The sequence below is a fragment of the Cololabis saira genome, chromosome 10, assembly GCF_033807715.1.
Source record: "Cololabis saira isolate AMF1-May2022 chromosome 10, fColSai1.1, whole genome shotgun sequence".
NCBI lineage: Eukaryota > Metazoa > Chordata > Actinopteri > Beloniformes > Belonidae > Cololabis > Cololabis saira.
In genome coordinates this window covers 14108046-14127766 of record NC_084596.1, presented here as the reverse complement: position 1 = coordinate 14127766, position 19721 = coordinate 14108046, and the positions used below count along the sequence as shown (strand labels likewise).

Sequence of the window (19721 nt, the reverse complement as noted above, 5' to 3'; positions counted from 1 at the left end):
TTTGAATAAGGACATTAAGTATTTTCTAGGTGGATGCTTTTAAAGCACTCAATTTCTGGAGCATTTTCTCTAAAAGGTAAAGCGCAAGCTATTAAAAAAAGGCTACAGCTGTGGAAGTTGAATATGGAGGAGTATGCAATTTAACAAATGCTTTCTACTAATATAAAGTTCCTTAACTTTAACTTTATAAATTATGCGATTCAAAACAGAACCCCAAGCAGAGCAATTTAGGACAGTTTGGTTAATGCATTTAAAAAAATATGATGGCTTTTCTTCTAGTTTTATTCTTATTCAAATACAGACAGTATGAATCCATAATACTTTGTTACATTTCATGCTGTTATTGTATCTCTTTTCTGCAAACTCTCTTATACGTATGACAGCACGAGGTTGCTCCACAGCTTCTCCACGTATTATCATAGTATCCCGAGTGAGGTCAGGATTGCAGAAGGTCCGTCCGGCCCCCTTCTTCCACAGCCAGGCTTTTTAAACGTGGTTTTGCATTATTGTTTTGTTGAACGAATTTCAAGAATCTGGCTCTCACACTCATCTGGGCACTGTACCACTTTACAGTGTGTGATGGTTTATGCCAGATAGACGAGATGAGGATAGAGGACGGCTCTACGGGACAAAGATAACTTAAAGGGGACCTATTATGAAAAACACGTTTTTTCTTGCTTTAACATATATAAAGTGGTCTCCCCTCAGCCTGCCAACTCAGAGAAGGTGGAAAGCAAACAAATTCTGCAGTGTCTGTACAGCCGCCCGGATGAATCTTCCAGTGTGATGTGACTTCTACAAGCCGTTCAGAATATGTTCGGCCTCCGCTGCTGAAACCACGCCCACAACCAACTCCGCGGGCTGGAGCTTCCCCCATTGTTTAGAAGCGGTGGCTGTTCTTTTAATTTTATCTTTATGTTTTGTTGTATCTCATTTTGTTCTGTTCTAATGTTTGTACCCCTAAAATTGAAAAACCAATAAAAAGAGCATAAAAAAAAAAAAAAAAAAAAAGAAGCGGTGGCTGTTTGAGCAATGTGGGACAGTTTTTGCATCGACACTTACCCTCATAAAAGGATCAGTACCAACAGAACGGCCCGGCAACTGCACACGAGTCAGCGGTAGGTGACGTTCATTTTTTATGTTATTTATATTTGTCAACAAGTATGATCTTTGCATGGGCTAAGTATTTAGCTTAGCTCCGGTGTTACTCCGTGTTATGGAGCTCTATTAGTACCGTAATACATTTTTTTCTGTTTATGGTTTCAGATCTTCCAAGCAATGCACCTGAAGCTGTTCAACGACACCTTCAGAAGACGCACGGTCCTTCCTTGAGCCAGCAATAGTGCATAAATGTTATTTATACAACTTATGTTATTTTTTTTTTTAACAATAAAGTTGTGAATATTCAGGGTTGTGATTTCTTTACAGTTAACATGATTCATTTGTCTTGTAACATAAGAAATGAAATGATGAGGAATCAGAGTAAATAACTGTGGTGTCCCTGTTTAGAATTCAATTAAATCTTCCTGTGTGAAGACGAGGTGACTAAAGGCTGATTTAGGTTCCGCGTTACACCAACGCAGAGTCTACGGCGTAGGGTACGCGTCGATTTAACGCAGAACCGTAATTCAGGCTTAAGATCCCAGAGTCCGACTATCGCGTCGAGCTGCGTGACATCGGACGTTCTCTGTCCACACTGAAACCGTTAAATTCGCGGCCAGTTAGGACAGTCCAATACAAAAACAATAAAGCAATGGAATTGATTTTGTCGCTGACGCTCGCTCGCATGGGACACGCTTTAATAGTGTACTCAGCCGCTGCTCTTCTGCCCGGAGCGAGGCTTTGTGCCCTCCCCTGCTACACGTCATTCAGGCAGCCAATCAGCGCAGAACCTCATTATCATAGCCTCCCCTCCCCTCAGAATCCCTCATACATAATGAGGTTAGAAGCGGTAAAACTAGAGACATGGCCCACAGGCTGAATTTCTGATTTATGTAGAAAAAATAAGCTTTAGATTGTTTTTAAGACATTCAAGACCTGTTTAAAATATACATTAAATGCCATAATAGGTCTCCTTTAACTGTACTTCTGACAAACAAAGCCATGAGCATCATTTGTTAACAGACCTATGTATTATAGCCACTAGCGGAGCAGGTGGGGGGGCAGGGGGGGCAGCCGCCCCGGGCCCACTGCTGCGTGGGGGCCCACGCCGAAGAGGGAAAAAAAAGTGTGCTGAATAAAATAAGGAAAGTTGGACTGTATAACACTTGCGTTCATAAGGATAAAGTTGTTTAAAAAATAAAATAAAAGAAATAGTCCCTTCTCCCCGTGTGTGTCTGCCTGTCATGCACAGGTTCGCACGCGCATGTTGTCTGTTTAAGGCTGATTTATGGTTCCGCGTTACACCAACGCAGAGCCTACGGCGTAGGGTGCGCGTCACCGCGTACCCTACGCCAGGGTAATGCGTCGATTTAACGCGGAACCATAATTCAGGCTTTACTTTTAGCCAGTTGTCGCATCAGAGCCTTAAAGTCATGCTGAGTTTCAGCAGTTGAAGTTGATTAAAAATTATATCCGGGCTGCATGGATGAGGCCAGACTATCAAACCTCACCTTGCTCTCAATCGAGAGGGACTTCGCCATTGATGAGAGCAAGTTTATTGTGACCAAAAAGACGAGTCATTAAGAAATCCAGGGCTGATGTTGAGGTTGCCAGATCTGACAGGTTCCAGCCCAAATGCAACGTAAAACCCACCGAAATAAAAACTACAATAAAATTGAGTAGATTAAAGCAAATATATTATTAGTGAGTTTATTGTGTACGTTTCTACTTTTTTCTCTGCCATAATGGAAACTTTTTTTGTTAATAATTTCTCCTAAATATTTAGTAAAAACCAGGAAAAGCAGCCCAAATATATATTTTTCAGCCCAATTGGGCTGAAACCTGCCCAACCTGGCAACATAGATTTAGGACATCCGCAGGAGATTCTCCTCAAAACGATGAAATAAACTCTTTAATGAGTAAAATGTAGACCCTTGGATTGAGATTTAAGACATTTAAATGCCTTATTTTTAGCAAAAATGCAATTTGAGACTTTAAGGATGAGGCTGCATGTGTGAGGCCAGACTATCTCTCAATCGAGAGGGACTTCGCCGTTGATAGAAAGCGATTAAAAGGTTTGCGGCGATGAAGAACCGGCTGATGGTTTGGAAATAGTTCGGATTTGAAAAAGTTTTAAAATGAAAGTTTTTGCATTTTGGATCGTTCAATGTGCTACCCCCCCACCCCAGATGGAAATATTTTTTGTTGTGGTTTTCTGCCCATTACTGGATGAAACCATCACTGGTAAGCTGTCATAATATTAATTATTTCTGATAACATTGTCATAATGCTAAATATATGGCCTTTCCTATATTGTTTGTTGCTGTTTGACCGCTGTGTCTGATTGTGTTAAATACATGTCGTCACACATTGTAAACTGTTGTCGTGTAGGTTGAACACGTGTGTCTGAATTGTGCTACTCGGCGAATCCGACATCTATGGCTAAGATGAAAACTTAGCCTTAAAAATAAAAATATCCCTACGATAAGTCATAATTATGAGATAGAAAGTCGAAATTATGAGATAGAAAGTCGAAATTATGAGATAGAAAGTCGAAATTATGAGATAGAAAGTCATAATTATGAGATAGAAAGTCGAAACTAGGAGATAGAAAGTCGAAACTAGGAGATAGAAAGTCATAATTATGAGATAGAAAGTCATAATTATGAGATAGAAAGTCATAATTATGAGATAGAAAGTCATAATTATGAGATAGAAAGTCATAATTATGAGATAGAAAGTCGAAATTATGAGATAGAAAGTCATAATTATGAGATAGAAAGTCATAATTATGAGATAGAAAGTCATAATTATGAGATAGAAAGTCATAATTATGAGATAGAAAGTCATAATTATGAGATAGAAAGTCGAAACTAGGAGATAGGAAGTCGAAATTAGGAGATAGAAAGTCGAAATTATGACTTTTTATGTCATAATTATGACTTACCGTGGGGATATTTTTATTTTTAGATTTTAAGATTTCATCTTATTTTTTTCTTTTACTGGCGGAAATGGGCTTCCATAGACATCACTGGATGTCATTTGATTTTTATCTCCAGTTTGATACTTATACCTTAAAGTCTGCATTAGGCTTATAATTAGGTTTGACAAAATGACTGGCCAAATCCCTGGTGCTAGAACCTCATGTGAAGGTTCTGACCGTGTCGTCTGCGTGCTGTGGTTGTGTGTCAGAGGGCCTGATCTGTGGCATTTTTTTAGCAATTATGTTTTAACGGAGATGTTTAGGCCACAAGGGCCCATCTAGAATGCTTCGCCCCCCCTCTGGGACCCCTGCTCCGTCCCTGATTATAGTCCTAGCTTAATCTAGTCCTTCAATATTGGTACCATAAGCAATTCCTTACCTTTGATCTTTTTTTAATTTCACTTGTTAAATTACATTTCACCACAAAGGAAGTGACATTAGGTCTCTTTCCCAACATGTATGATTTAAACTGCCTTTTGTCCACTTTGATTTTCTAACTATTATCAAGGGATGTAACCCACAAAAGGAACAATTCACAACTCCAGTCCAGGTTTTACTTGAAACCTCCACAATCAAAAAGAGACAACCAACCCTCTTTATCTTCTTTGTCACGGTTCATTCTATCAGTTATTTACAATGTTTACATGCTAGCTACTCTCAGTACCAGTCAGCCGGCCAGAATCCCGGCCGATGAGTGATGTTAAGACCTCCACAAAGCAGACGACAGCAGTCCAGTGGAGCAGCAGCTCACTTCCACCCTGGATAAATCCATCACCAAGACAAATACAGACATGTACTGGTCGTTTTTGAAACCACACACACTGTGCTCGGACCGTCGTATATGAATTCAATCTTGACTTATGTTCAGGAATAACATCACTCCATCTTCCATACCCTTGCAATGGGAGAGGTGTTTTCTGATCTAGCTTTGTAACAGACTTAGTGGGTTAATGGCATTATGAGCAGAGGCCGCCGTGGACAAACTCCAGGGCGACAGTTCAGGCGGGTTAATCCTTTGCCCTGACACCTCACTCAGCCAGCGGAGCAGTTAGGATTTGGCCACAGCTTACATCTCTCCATATGAAAGAAAAAGTTGATTTTAGCAAGAGGGAAATTCATAAAAAATTCATAGAAAAATAAACTAAAAACCAGAAGGAACTCAAGGTGTTTAAAAAGGATGAAATTCTGCCTTTGTCAAACAATTGCTAAGTTTTGAAAGGGCTTCAAGATGAACACAATTTGACAACTGCACATCCCAATTTCCTTATTTCCCCACAGTGAAGTTTTATATCTAGGATGGGTCGCTTTTAGTAATCGTAAATGAAAGCAGCAGGTAGTTCAAGGCTTGTGAAGAAGTGGACACATAATGAACTGAGAGAAAAGCTAGAAAAACCCTAATAAACTATTTCTCTATATCATAAAATCCTAGAAATGAGAGGCTGCTTCTCCTTTAAGGGACATGACGTTTGCGGGAACTGAATAAAATAACCTGCAGAGCAGTATTTTATAGAGTGATTCATAATGTCCCAGTTTATCTAGAGAGGCTACTTAGGAGCCTGCATGTGCACATCCCTTTTTTAATCCCTGGTTTTATCATTTAAAGAGAAATTAAAGCCTTCCAAATTAAAGACAGTCTGATAAAATAATTAGTTCAGACAAATAAACTGCTATCTAATCCCAATCAGCAAAGTCTATAGGTTGAAGGTATTTAGATTAATTATGAGTTGATTGATGGTCTGAGCGGAGGATATAATTTGCAATAAAAACTAGTGCTCATTATTTCTCCTCCATTGAGGTCCTGAACTCTGTGAAAATCATTATGTGGGGGGGAATCTGAATGAAGGGGTGCTCTTTAAACCCAAACCCTCCAGGTCTCATTTGCTAATAAAATTCAGAGGTCACCGCCGCAGAAAAGCAGGGCTGCCGCTTCGGAAATGTCAATGAAGACAGGGCTATTCTCACTGTCTGCTACCAATCAAAAATGCTCTTGCTGTGAGGGGTTAGGCTGTTAATGTGAACTGCTGGGGCCCCCCACTCAATTTTCCAAAAACTTTCCCCGTGTCTTCTGAAACATGAAAGGAGACTGATAAAAATAACGCTGCATAAGTTCTGGCTCTCCACATGAAGGACCTGCCAGGCTTCTTTTACAGAGTCAAACAGATTCACCCAAAACCATCCATCATGCGGGACACGTTCAAGCCCCGTCGCTTTAGTCAGGTGAGCAACTGACCCTTATTATGTTCCCTGGCAGCATCTTTTGTTGCCGAATGTCAATCAACATCAATCCCTAATGGCTTAATATGTCATCTTAATATGCAGCCTGCTCTGCTGACGCTCCACTGGAATAAATGGGTCATATAATAGCCCATTTGCCTGGTACAAACCCATTACACAAAAGACGGTTCTCATGCGAGTCACCTATCATTAGTTTCAATTTTCTATACCATGCACAGCTAAGATAAAGAAAGGATAAAATATGCAAATATGTCCTCCATCATGGCAGCACAGGTGCCATCTTAATCCTATTTGGCATAAATCAGTCACCTGTTGGCTCAGACCAACGGACACTTTTTAGGTCCACCAATTTTCCACGTGGAAAAACTGCAGCCTCTCGCATCCAAGAATTAATTCAGGTGTTTGTAATTTGCCGTTGCGTTTGGTCATCTAATAATTTAATGGACTTTCTCCTTAACCTCACGACCTTGACAACACCTCACAGTGTGATTTCTACAGATAGCTTCGAATGGATCGCAAGTAATTAACTTATTTTCACAGTATGTGCCCCTTCCTTTTGCAAAACGCAAATCCCATCTTTTGCTGATGTGATTTAAATTCTGATTAAATTTCTGACGTCCTTCAGTCCGTCGGTGTTCCCTCTTCTCATATTTTAAGTGCCTGGCCCTCTCATCTTTCATCTGAACAGCACATCCAGCACCATAAACAACACTTGATGTCCAGATAAAGTGGAACGGCTTTATCAGTTAATTATCTCTTCAATGAAATGGTCAAAAAGGTGAATCGTTTTAATTTCAGAATTATGTCTATTCCATATTCCAAAACGAAATATTAATTAAAAACAAAGATGAAAGGCCCATTCTGTTTTTTATACAGCCATATTTGCATTATGAAGGTATAATGGAGAAAAAAGGAGATCAGCGTTGCCCTGTGAAGAACCTCATTCTCCCAGCCCTTTGCTATTGTCTCGGTGTCATTATCGACTAAGGATGTGCTATCAAAACAAAGAACCTGTGCAACAGTGAGACAAAAGCATCCGTTCCTCTGCGACAACATATTTATAGCGGACATTAAGAATATAACAATAAGTCATTTAGCCGGTGCCGCGTTTGCTATTGTGCCTCGCAGAATTAAAAAAAAACAAAACACTAATTAATCTCAGTTAGAGGACCTTCTTTCTCCTCCTCTTACCATTATTTCCCAAAATGAGTCTCAAAGGAGAAGCAGGGGAGCAGCAGCCTACCGCTGGCAACATCCATGACGCCATCAGAGAAGAGGCAGCCACTGCACCAGCTGGGGCTCACTAAAGACAGCTTCCTACTTAACGGCATCTGGACACCCCCTCCCACCTAGAGCACCATTTTTTTTACTAATTTGTCCATCAAGTCTGCCCCACCATTTCCAAGTATTTAAAAGAGAGCATGATGGGGAAACGAGTAACTCTGGGAAATAAATATTTAAAAAGAAAAAAAAAAAACTACTTCAAGCTCTATTCTCCAAAGCTCAATGAGTGGTGAGGCCAAAACAGATGAGGCTTGTTGGTTACAGCAGAACAGACAGTGACAGTTCTGCCGGGGGTTTCTCCAGTTGGCTAGGAAAAGGAGCACACTGGGAAGCGCCCCAGCAGACACACAGAGCCTCAGAACTGGGCTAAACCACCCAAAACAGGAGCCAAAGCATGCAATCAGCACTGCGCTAAGGGATAAACAAGGCAAGTCTCCATCCAGACGTAGCAATTAGACAGTGAGCACATCGTCATAAACAACCAAGAGTTTCAGGCACTGTACGTCCCTTCTTCAAGTGACCAGAGGCTCGGTTTTTTAGGGGTTGTTTTTTTTTTTTTTTTGCTGTATTTCATGTCATGTCTCTGTTTTTTTGGGTTTGCTTATTTACATGTTGGGTAGAAATTAGGCCTGTGGGGGCCTCGAGAAAATGTTTTCACCAGAAACACTCCAAAGTCAAAATTAGAAGCAACAGTACAACATTTAAGTGAGCTTAAATTGACTTCAGCACAACATTCCTATGAGTTTTCCAGCTGCATTACTGACAGATGAATCGTTATATAGGGAAATAAATTGTTCTTTTTAAAAGAAAAACAAAAATATTTCAAGTAAATACATCTTTCTTAATAAAAACTGTCCAATATTTCTATTTGTTGCATTTTCATTTAATTTCTATCTATCAGTTATTTTGCTGAAAATCAAATATAGATAGATATTATGTCCTTTTTTCATAAGTTGACACTGAATCATGGTCTATGAATGAAATGCTTGAGATTCCCTGATCAAAATAGGACAGGAATGGAGAATAAAAGGACCCCTCTCTACCACGCCACTGCAGCTTTGTTCATAGCAGCTGGTTTTATGGGGTGGAGTCAGCCAACACCCTTAAATAAACCAGCTTTGAGGCACAGCAAGTGTTGCATGATGTTACGTTTGATGGAGATAAAATATGAGGAGGCTGGATGATTTTACTGTGATGTCACAGTAACAGTAAAATCTGACACTGTCACTTGCCTACAAGGCGATCGAGATATCTCACATCGTTCCTCAGTGGTGGAACGACTTACTTGCGGCCATGAGTGCAGAGTCATACCCGTCTACGTGCAAGAAAGTGTGGAAGACCTATCTCATCCTCGTCTCGAACACCTTCTCTCGTAAACTGCCCAAGTTGCACTTGAATGTCATCTGAGCTGCACTTGGTTGCCTCAAAACACCCAAACACTCTCATGCACAGATATGAAAACTTTTAAATTTGGGTTTTAAGGTTAAAGGAGCATGAGGCAGGATAGAGGCAGGATTTATGAAAAAAATGTGCTTATTGTGTGTGCTGCAAAATGTGCTGCAATTCGGACTCCGAATTTTCCCGCCCTGGGCGGAGGATGTGACGTCACATGACACTGCATGCACGTTCTCCCCGTTGCCGGCTTCGCTGTTGGCTGCAGTACCCCCGGCGGCCGTCGTGGCGAAGGGTGGCGCTATAGAGTCTCATTTCTTAAAAGGAGCCTCATGCTCCTTTAAAACTGAAGTAAGAAATAATCTTAATCACAGTTGTATTGTTCTAGACCAGGGGTGGGCAATCCTGGTCCTCGAGGGCAGGTGTCCTGCATGTTTTAGATGTTTCACTGCTTTAACACACCTGATTCTAATTAATCCTCGTGATCAGCTTGTCATCCAGGGCTGCACAATTCTGATAATGACACAGTCACTTGTATCATGGTGCAATGAAGCAGGGAAACATCTAAAACCTGCAAGGACACTGGCCCTCGAGGACCAGGATTGCCCACCCCTGTTCTAGACACATAAACACTTTAAGTGTGATATAATGTTGGAGTTTTTGAGGCAGTTTTCAACACCAAACAGTCTTTACGTGAAATGTTTAAGGACGACATCAAGCGCAAAGCAGAATTAAATGAGGCAACCCCTCGGGAGCTAGCTAAAGCAGAGATCCGGAGCAGCCTTTTATCTTGCACTTCTTCTTCTGGATGGTTTATTCTAGTTTCTTCATCTCATTCATAGGCGTAAGTACCAAGAGCTCATCTCTCACATGACCTCACATCTGACGCCCGCCAAGCTCCCTGCCGCTCTTAAAATCCCACTTCCTCCCCAGCTTCCACCTGTAGGCTCCGAGTCTAAGGATTGGAGGTTAAGTTAATATCTCTAGGTAACCCTGATGAAGCAGGGACTGATACAATTGTCTAGAGTGTATCAAGTGTATAACAAAGAGAACTTCTTATACATGAATGTCTATCCGTTCGCTGCTAAGCTGCCGTGAGTTTGTACGAGCAGTCGTCTGTCAGAGATGCAAAAAGAGGACAGTTCGTGGCCTCTGCTTCTAAGACTTGACTTTTTTGGTCATAAATATTGCAAGTACCAATCCAGATGTATGCGAGCAGAGGCCACTAACTCCTCCTTTTGTGTCTCTTGAAGAAAACCCTACCCGTGGCATCTAAAAGAAACTAATGTAAACACCTTCATCAGAATATGATCATATTTGTGTACAGTCAGCAATCGGATTATTAGTGTCCATGTAAATGTAGTCTGTGTTTCTTCCAATAAGCCGCACACAGAAATGGCTTTTTCAAACACTTAATGTGACATGAATGTAGTGAGCAGCTCTCGCTTTATAAATTGATTAAAGGCTATTTTTAAAATGAACCAGGCAGACACTCTTCAGTTCTATATGTAAATATTTTGCTCTTATAGCACTTGAGAGCATTTAATGTTTAAACTTTAAACATTGTGGTGAACTTGGCAAACTTGTTTTTGATCTGTGCCTCGCTGGCGTGACGTTCCTCTCTATGCTTTGTTTTTACCTTAAAAACTGTGTGAACAATTATTGAAAAGAAAGTGTTTTTCCTTTTTTCAATCTCAGATTGCCTGCTTCATCTAGTTCAGGGGTCGGCAACCCAAAATGTTGAAAGAGCCATATTGGACCAAAAACATAAAAAACAAATATGTCTGGAGCCACAAAAAATGAAAAGTCTTGTATCAGCCTTAGAATGAAGACAAACACATGCTGCATGTATCGATATTAGTTATAACTGGGGGAAGATTTTTTTTTTTCATTATGCACTTCTAGAAAAGAGTCGAAATGTGTAGAAAAAAGTAAAAATTTCAAAAAAAGTTGAAATGTCAAGATTAATGTTGAAGTACAATTTTGAGGAAAAAAGTCGAAATGTCGAGAAAAAAGTCAAAATGTCAAGAAAAAAGTCAAAATGTCAAGAAAAAAGTCCAAATGTTGAGAAAAAAGTCAAAATTTCGAGAAAAGTCGAAATGTTGAGAAAAAAGTCAAAAATGTTGAGAAAAAGTCAAAATTTCCAGAAAAAAGTTGAAATGTCGAGATTAATGTTGAAAGTACAATCTCAAGAAAAAAGTCGAAATGTCGAGAAAAAAGTCAAAATGTCGAGAAAAAAGTCAAAATTTTGAGAAAAAAGTTGAAATGTTGAGATTAAAAAGGAAAGGAAAAAGGAAGAAAAAAATAGAAAAAAAGAAGAAGAAAAAAAAGAAAAAAAAAGAAAAAAAAGAAGGTCAAACATTTTTGAAGAAGCTCCAGGAGCCACTAGGGCGGCGCTAAAGAGCCGCATGCAGCTCTAGAGTCGCGGGTTGCCAACCCCCGATCTAGATCTTATACATCAGAAATCTGGGACCGTGGTGTCACGGGAGGAATACAGTTTCATCTCACTGACTGGACGTTGATCAACCACATTCTTGCTTCCACTCATGTGACATATTGCATACTTCATAAGCTTCTGCATACAGGACAACGGCTAATGCATAGCTCTAAGATCTGTTCATCAAAAAAATAGATAATAAAAATCTTATACATCAGATGAAACTCGTGTTATTTACAACCTTGACTAACAACTGAACCGTCGACCAGGCAGACAGATAGTTCAAGCACAAGGACTCTACAGCAGAAATAGGCATTTAAAGCATCTGGAAAACTCAGCCAGGCCAGGACAGACTTAAAGCACAGTTTAAAATCAATCACAGTGACATTGAAAACACCCCTGTTTGGACAGAAACTGCCTGCACTCAATTCTAAACTGGCTTGAGGTATCATTGCTCCGTGCGTTGGTCTGGGCATCAGGTCCATCAGTTCTGGCACAGCAGGGGTAGGACTCACCTGTATGACCATGAGAAGGTCGTCTTTGAGGAGATTCCTAAGTATGAGTTGAGATTAAGACAGCAATCAGAGGTGAGATCACGTTTCCACCTGTCCGGCTGACACCAAAATGCATTTTTACCCATCAGCCCTTACTCCGGTTGACGTAAAACTATTTTACCCATCAAGTGCACTACATTTCACATCGCTTTGAGTGTGGTCAAAGAAAGGAGATTACAATTTTGCACAGCAGGTTGAGTGCTCACACTGAGAAATGGAGAAAGAGCTGCAACCTGCTAATTACAGCCAATTCAAGACTCCAAAAAGGTAAAAAAAAAAAAAAGCCTGAAGGGGGCTCGGTCTGGGAAGCACAATCAGGGACACTTCTTAACCAGACATGGGATTTTAATTAGATCTGTTATATTTAGACTGTGCACCAAGTGTTAATTTGTAGGTCAAGGCTTTTCCAGATTTCATCGTAACCTTTGCCCAGCCTCCCTGTGTCCCGGCATTAATCAACTCCGATGGACAAAGGAGACACTTCCCCCTCCTCAGAAAGCAATTTCTCCTCAGCAGTTAAACACATCATCCTGATACACACACACACACACATTCACGTAAACACAGGTTTGGGCATTGCCTGCTTAAAATTAGTCAGGGCCTGTTAATTAATTCCCCTCGACTAGGTGTGTCCAAAGCGGTCTATCTGGCATGTGGCCTTTGAGAGATTAGTCATTAGATAGACGAGGAATACAATGTTCATTAGTTTGTAGATATCTTATAACATATTTTCAAAAAAAACAACATTCCATTAGTCTAATTTCTGGGGTGCCATCTGCTCGGTGGCAGTGATATCCCTGCATTTCAAATCAAATGAAAAGCGATCAATGGAACATTAAGGAGACAAATTACATGCGACAGACAAAACACACGGAAAGCAACCGAATGGATTTCAATATGCGACTGACGGATGGATGGACTTCTCCAATTAAAATGTATCTGGTTGTAAAATGTATTCCAGTTGTTGCTTTTGTCTCAAGTCATGTGTCTGTCTTAAAAACTGACTAAATCAGAGACTTTTGTGGACTAAATGTCGATAGTAAATGGAAAGATGATCGTACTGGAGCAGCACACAGGAAAGTTGAAGCACTGTTTTGGTTTGATATTGCTTACAAGATTACCCAATACTGCACGCTGGATACACTAAATCTATTTACCTACAGCCTTACATTCTATTATAGTGTAACACTTGCAGGCTATTATAAAAATATATCATATGAGCACATAAATCATCAAGCTGAAGTGACCAACTGGTGATACAGATATGTAGGGCTGGGCGATATATCGAGATTTTAATATATATCGATATATTTTCAAACGCGATATGATATGAGACAATATCGTTTATATCGATTTAAAAAAAATATATATATATATATATATATATATATATATATATATATATATATATACATATTTATTTTTTTTATGATTTTGATATAGCTTATTTTGTGACAAATTGACTTGAATGTTTTATTTGAGATTTGCACAAATGTTTTGTTATTTGCACAACTGTCAACCTCAGTGGAAAAGTCGGCCTGTTACTGTCTACATTGTATTAATTGCACAGTGTATTTTAATTTAATTGTTATGCAGGAAAGGGATATTTGTTTTATTTTATTCAAGAACCATTTTTATTCTATATATGCAGGCAGTTTATTTTTATTTCATTTGTTTTATACATTTTGATATTGTGCAGACCTCTGTTAATAAAGGTACCTGTGTGACATTTGGCACGAGGCATTGTATTAAAACTGACTGTTTTTTTAAGGGTTTGCCTCAGAAAAAAATGAAGCTAACAGAGATGCTATGCTAAAATGCTTTGGGGGAAACCCCAATTATGGCACAGAAAAAATATCGATATATATCGAGTATCGCCATTTAGCTAGAAAATATCGAGATATGACTTTTGGTCCATATCGCCCAGCCCTACAGATATGACTTCATAAAAGGTGCATTTAGACCAATTTATATATTTGTGGGTTTTCTTTCTTTCTTAGCCTTTTTGGGAACCTTCAGGTGGGAGTTTTGGATCATTTTCCTGTTAGAAGACCCATAACCTGTGAAGGAGACTAAGCTGACACAGGGAAGTATGTTTCGTTACAGTATGCCTTCATATTTGAGTCTGTTTTTTCCTTTGAGTGTTTCTTTGAATAGTAAAGTACCCCTTGGTCTTCCTCCTTTCAGCTCACTGCTGTTCAGATGTGACAGATGGCGCGATGAGACAGTGACATGCCTTGACCTTGTAGCTCGACTTGAATATTTTGCTTCGCTCTTTATCTCCCATCGATGCCTCACGATGCCTCTGGTCAGCCAGGGGTTGCACCCACTCTTGCTGCCATGTCTCTGGAAGTAGGCTACAGTCTCATGGACCATTGACTTCTTAATGTTTACAACTATAGTTGCAGGAGCATGAAACTGCTTAGAGACGGTTTTAAAGCCTTTGCCTCTAACAGGATTATTTATCATTTTCTTTCAGAGCATCTCAGATGCCTCTCTCCTTTGTTGAAGCTCCATGTTCAATGTGATGCACACATAACCAAACTACAATCTGGCAAGTTTTTATCCTTTAAAAATGGATTAAATTCATGTATTTACCAATTATAGTATTTGTGTCCAGCCTTCCTGTGAACACACACTAACCAGCAACTTTATTACATAGACATTGCTCTTTGAGTGTCCAAGAAAAGCGCAATATAAATGTAATCCATTATTTTATTATTATTATTATTACCTAATATAGCGGTGGTACACCAGGTGAACCTAATACTGAACAATTTCTATCCAACTGTGTTGGCCACTACACTGAAAAAAATTAATCTAAGCGCATGTAAATATAACATTTAAATCTGTGATATTAACAATTAAAAATGAAGTTTGTTGCTTTACATGAATACATCTAGTTTTGAACTTGATCTGCATTTGTTCAAAAAACAAGACATTGTCCATTTTTTTCTTAACAAGCAGTATTTATGTAATCCTAGGCAATCTTTTCATTTACACACAAACAACAAGCAATGATCTTGTTCTATTTACTGTTCCTTTAACAATTTTAATCTATTGGGCAGATTGACCAACGTTTAGATGAAACATGCTTTATTTGTTTAAGTAGATCTACTTTAAAAAAATTAAGGCAACTTTTTCGCATGAGATTTTTATGTAGATCAAAAAAGACTAGTCTTTGTATAAACTACTTAATTTTTAGTATGTACAAAATTCATTTGCAAGTAAAGTCAACTTAATTTTGGCAAATAAAGTCAACTTAATTTTGATAAAGTAAACTTAACAATTAAGTTGACTGTACTTGCAAAATATATTATTTACATACAAAAAATTAAGTAGTTTATACAAAGACTAGTCTTTCTTGATCTACATAATAATCTCATGCAAAAAGTTGACTTATTTTTTTTAAGTAGATCAAGCACAATATTTGTATCAGTGTAGTACAACGATATGACTTGAGGTCTCCGTCATTTCGCTCTGATCTGCCAGACAAACTAAGACGAGTCTTCTGTCAGCTTCTCTGACGAGGTTAGACAGTATAAAAGGTTTCTTTGAATGTATGTGATGTTTAAATGACGCCCAACAAGTAACTGGGGCGCCAACAATTTCCCAGGAAGGCATCAGTGACATCATCACACCGTCCTCAATTGTTTATACAAAGCACGTTGGATCGAAGCTTTCATATTCTTGGCACCAAAATCCGACTCTGCTTCCTAAATGATGCAGCAGAAATTGTGAGTCATCAGACCAGACAACTGCAGCTACCGAGAGGTTTTGTTGCTGCTGGGGGCCTTATACTTATAGGTTTGACGTCATGTGCGATACGAGATCCTTGTCTGCAGACATTAGCACCTCCTTATGCTTTGAGAGATAAAAATAATTTCAGTGCTTTGTATTGCTAAGGCATCACGGAAGGTAAATCTGTGCTTATCACAACAATTGCAAAAAATTATTATTGTAATTTTTAGGCATGCTTTTATAATATTGGACACAAACTCAGTGTTTAAGACAAACTCCATTCCGGCCTAAACACTTAACCTTGAGATTGGCTGATTACATATTCGCCGTCACGCCGATAGGGGGGGACAAACGGGTCTGTTGTCCCGGGCCCAGGGTGGGGGGGGGGGACCAGAACTGAAAAAAAAAATTTTTTTTTTTTTTTTATTCTCATTAAATTATTGAATCATTTTTCAAAATGTTTCAAAATATGCCTATTTGTGGAAAAAATATGTAGTATTTGAGTTACATAAAAGCTTGTTATTGGTTTTCTTCCTAATTGTCCTTGTGGTCAAGAACCCCCAACACAAAAATCGTTTGGCCGCTGATCAAAATTTGATGTTATCATTTAATTCAACCATTAGAATGGTCAAAATGTCCGGCCAGCACAAGTCCGGTGCTCAGAAAAGAAGAGAAAAGAGAAGAAGAGAAGAAGAAAATAGAGGCCTCAGAGATTCTCTACACAAATATTTTAAAAAGGGTGGTGACGGTGAAGCTGGAATTAATAAAGTCAGCGTAGAGCAAGGTAAGAAACAGCGCAGCCAACGTTTACCAACCTTGTAACTTAACCTAACTGGCTAGCTCTAATGTTAACGTCCATTAGCTTGTATAAAAACCTGAAGAGCAGAGGGAGAGGAGAGGAAGAGGGAGAAGGAGAGATCCAGGCGCAGGGGGGCCCATCTTAGATTATTTTGTCCGGCCCAGGCAAGACTGTCAGCTGGCCTGTTCGCCGTAACAAGTGGCCGAGTGGTGTCAGTTAACAGCGTGAGTGAATTTGCACTGTATTGTATTAGCTTGCATAAATGGTGCTTTGGTCAGAATTTAAAAATAAAGAAAATTGGGTAATTAATCTTTAACTGCTTTTAGGCCATGGTTAAAATAATGTTCTTTCATTTGTGAATGTTGTTCACTGCACCCTCTGGCATGAAATAGGCAAGTGCCAAATGTGTGGTTTATTGCAATGATATTTCCACAATATGGTGATGGGGTCCTTTCTTTTCTTCACTCAGACTCACTCACGGTCCTTACCTGAGGGCATCCATGGATCTGATGAAGTCTTCTCTCTGGACTGCTCCCAGTCAAGGTCGTCATCCCGGCCTTGGCTGTACCCACACGCTGCCAGTGGCTTCTCAAAGTTACAATCGCCTGTGACAAAAGCAGGAAATTCACATGGTTATACAGGTTTTTTTTTTTTTTTTTTTTTCTCCATTAACTGGCTGCTCAAATGAATGAAATATAAATTAATTCCTCCTCTTTTTTTCCCTCGTCCCCAGTGGTATTCATAATGCAATATGCCAGACAATGAGATGCATTTAAGTGAGACAGAGTGAAGGATTACTGTAGTAGGCGGAGGCACAACATACATTACCATCATTAGCAACACGGCAGTCCAATTTCACAATGACAAGTATGAAGTGTCCAAACTCCATCATCGTTAGGCATTATGTTCCCCAACTGCACCACCATCAGGCATAAATTGATTTATTTTCCTTGCTGGCCACAGAAATTTGCTGTTCATGTGCCCTTACTCCACATAGTCACTCTAATCCTTTTTACAAGCTGCTTGCAAAATGACAGAAAGCAACCATTAGGGCCGGGCTTCAACCAGACTTGGCATGTGATCGATTAATACAAATACCCCTTTATACCTCGCACCTTAAAGGCCACATAGTGAATGTGGGAGTTGAGCTTTCTTCCCCCAAAGTGCTTTTCAATCCACTAATAAATCAACAACAACAACAAAAAAGGAATGTCAGAACAATACGTGGCTGGAAGGAGTTCATACTGAGTGGAAACAAGAAATATGCGCCGTTGTTGGTCCCTTTCAGAGAGCCCAGGCGGCTTGGACTAAAGGATTTGACGATGATTCAGATCTGTAATTAAATGAGGGTTTGTGATAACAGGTGCACGCCTGTAATCACAAACAGGTGTGCATCGTTTCACATTGTTAAATCGTTTCGCTCCTTGGTGGAAGTGAATCTGAATCTGAACATTTTCCCCAGCAAACTGTGAATACATTTCTAAACACAGATGACATATGAATGTTATTGCTTCTGGGGATGTCCTTTTTGCCGCGATCCATACCAGGCCAAAACCAATATCTCATCGCTTACAAGCTCCCTCTGACATTCTGCTGCGTAAAGGCTACAAGCTGGGCTTTTTTGTTTTCCCATCTATCTCTCCGCTGACATTTACAGTACATGTGCAAATGAGTAGCCAAATGAGGAGGACACCAGGATAATTAATACACAGCTCCACGGGGCAACTGCTAATGATATATTTGTTACTTTGGCTATTTTTCTTTGAGAGGGTGGACACGGCGAAGCAAGTGATTACAAAGTATCACAGGTTAAAAATGCGGAAGTATTGTTCTAAATTGACCCGAGGCGTTTCAGTGTGATTAGTCACAAATTAGTTGACAGTGTTCTTTTTTTTAAGTCTGTGCAAATTTTACCCGTGTTATATATTTTTTAACTGATAACTGATAACTGATAACGTATTACCGACCTCGGTTCCCTTTCAGAAGGGTGGATGTGTCAAAAAGAGGACAGGGCGACACAACAGATGCACACCAAGCCTGTTAATAACCTGCTGATTCAAATCATGTCTGTTGGAGCAGGGAAACATCTAAAATATGCAGGGTAGTGGCCCTCAAGGACCATTTGAGCAACACTGGTCTAGATAGGGGCGTCACAGTGGCTTAGTGGTTGAAACTGTTGCCTCACAGCAAGAAGGTTCCCGGTTCGACTCCCTGGCCCGGCGAGGATCTTTCTGTGTGGAGTTTGCATGTTCTCCCCGTGCTTGCGTGGGTTCCCTCCGGTTACTCCGGCTTCCTCCCACAATCCAAAAACATGCGTTGTAGGTTAATTGATGATTCTAAATTGCCCGTAGGTGTGAGTGTGAGTGTGTCTGGTTGTCTGTATATCTATGTGGCCCTGCCTCTCGCCTGAAATTAGCTGGGATAGGCTCCAGCAGACCCCCGTGACCCTGCAAAAGGATAAAACGGGTATAGAAAATGGATGGATGGATGGATGATCTAGATAAAGAATAAATGCAATTTGTACAGGGTTAAGTTTGTCAGAGGTGGAAATAAAGAGATGACCATTTTGGTCGTCGCCATCTTGGACAGGCAGGGAGCCGCTCAGGTTTCGATGGGTTTTGTAATATGCTAAATACACAGCATCTGCTGTACATCGGATGTGGTCCGATGTACCATAATATAGTTTGTGAGAAGACAGGGGTGGGGTTAGACTCCTTGTTACTATGGATACAAGGATACAGGACTTCCATATCCCTGCTGACACAGGTAATTTGACAAATGGATGTTACCAACACTTAATTAAGCAAATCGTATCAACTCTTGAAGATAAAAGGTCACTACAAGCCTCAATTGACATCATCTGTTACCCAAAACAGTAAATCAATTTGTTCCAGGTTCTTTTTTTTTGGTGTTTTTTTGCAGATTAAATCCTTTAACGTGATGCAAAATGACGTCATTAATGTCCGATGTGAACTTGGACATGCTACTGAATGTACTCCAGTGATAACTAATAGCACTGATTCAAGGAGCATAGAGGGTTTCTTCTTCCTGATTTGCATGGTGGTTGGCAACCTACTCAGCTGACAGAAAATACTGAGGTGGACAGGCCTTATCCTTCACTGTAGCCTCACCACGAAAAGAGGAAGTAAACCCCCATTTACATAATACATTAACTCTGACCCCATTTGGACCTTG

General features: G+C 39.8%; 1 protein-coding gene across 4 annotated transcripts in view; it reads right to left on the bottom strand.

The window, feature by feature from the left end:
* The window catches only part of LOC133452448 (receptor-type tyrosine-protein phosphatase mu-like), a 217197-nt gene that overhangs the window by 152826 nt on the left and 44650 nt on the right, over nt 1-19721 (bottom strand). For all 4 annotated transcript variants that reach the window (XM_061731758.1, XM_061731760.1, XM_061731759.1 and 1 more), the window contains exon 2: nt 17015-17131. In XM_061731758.1, the coding sequence (XP_061587742.1) occupies nt 17015-17131 (117 nt within the window). The remainder of the gene's footprint in view (nt 1-17014; nt 17132-19721) is intronic.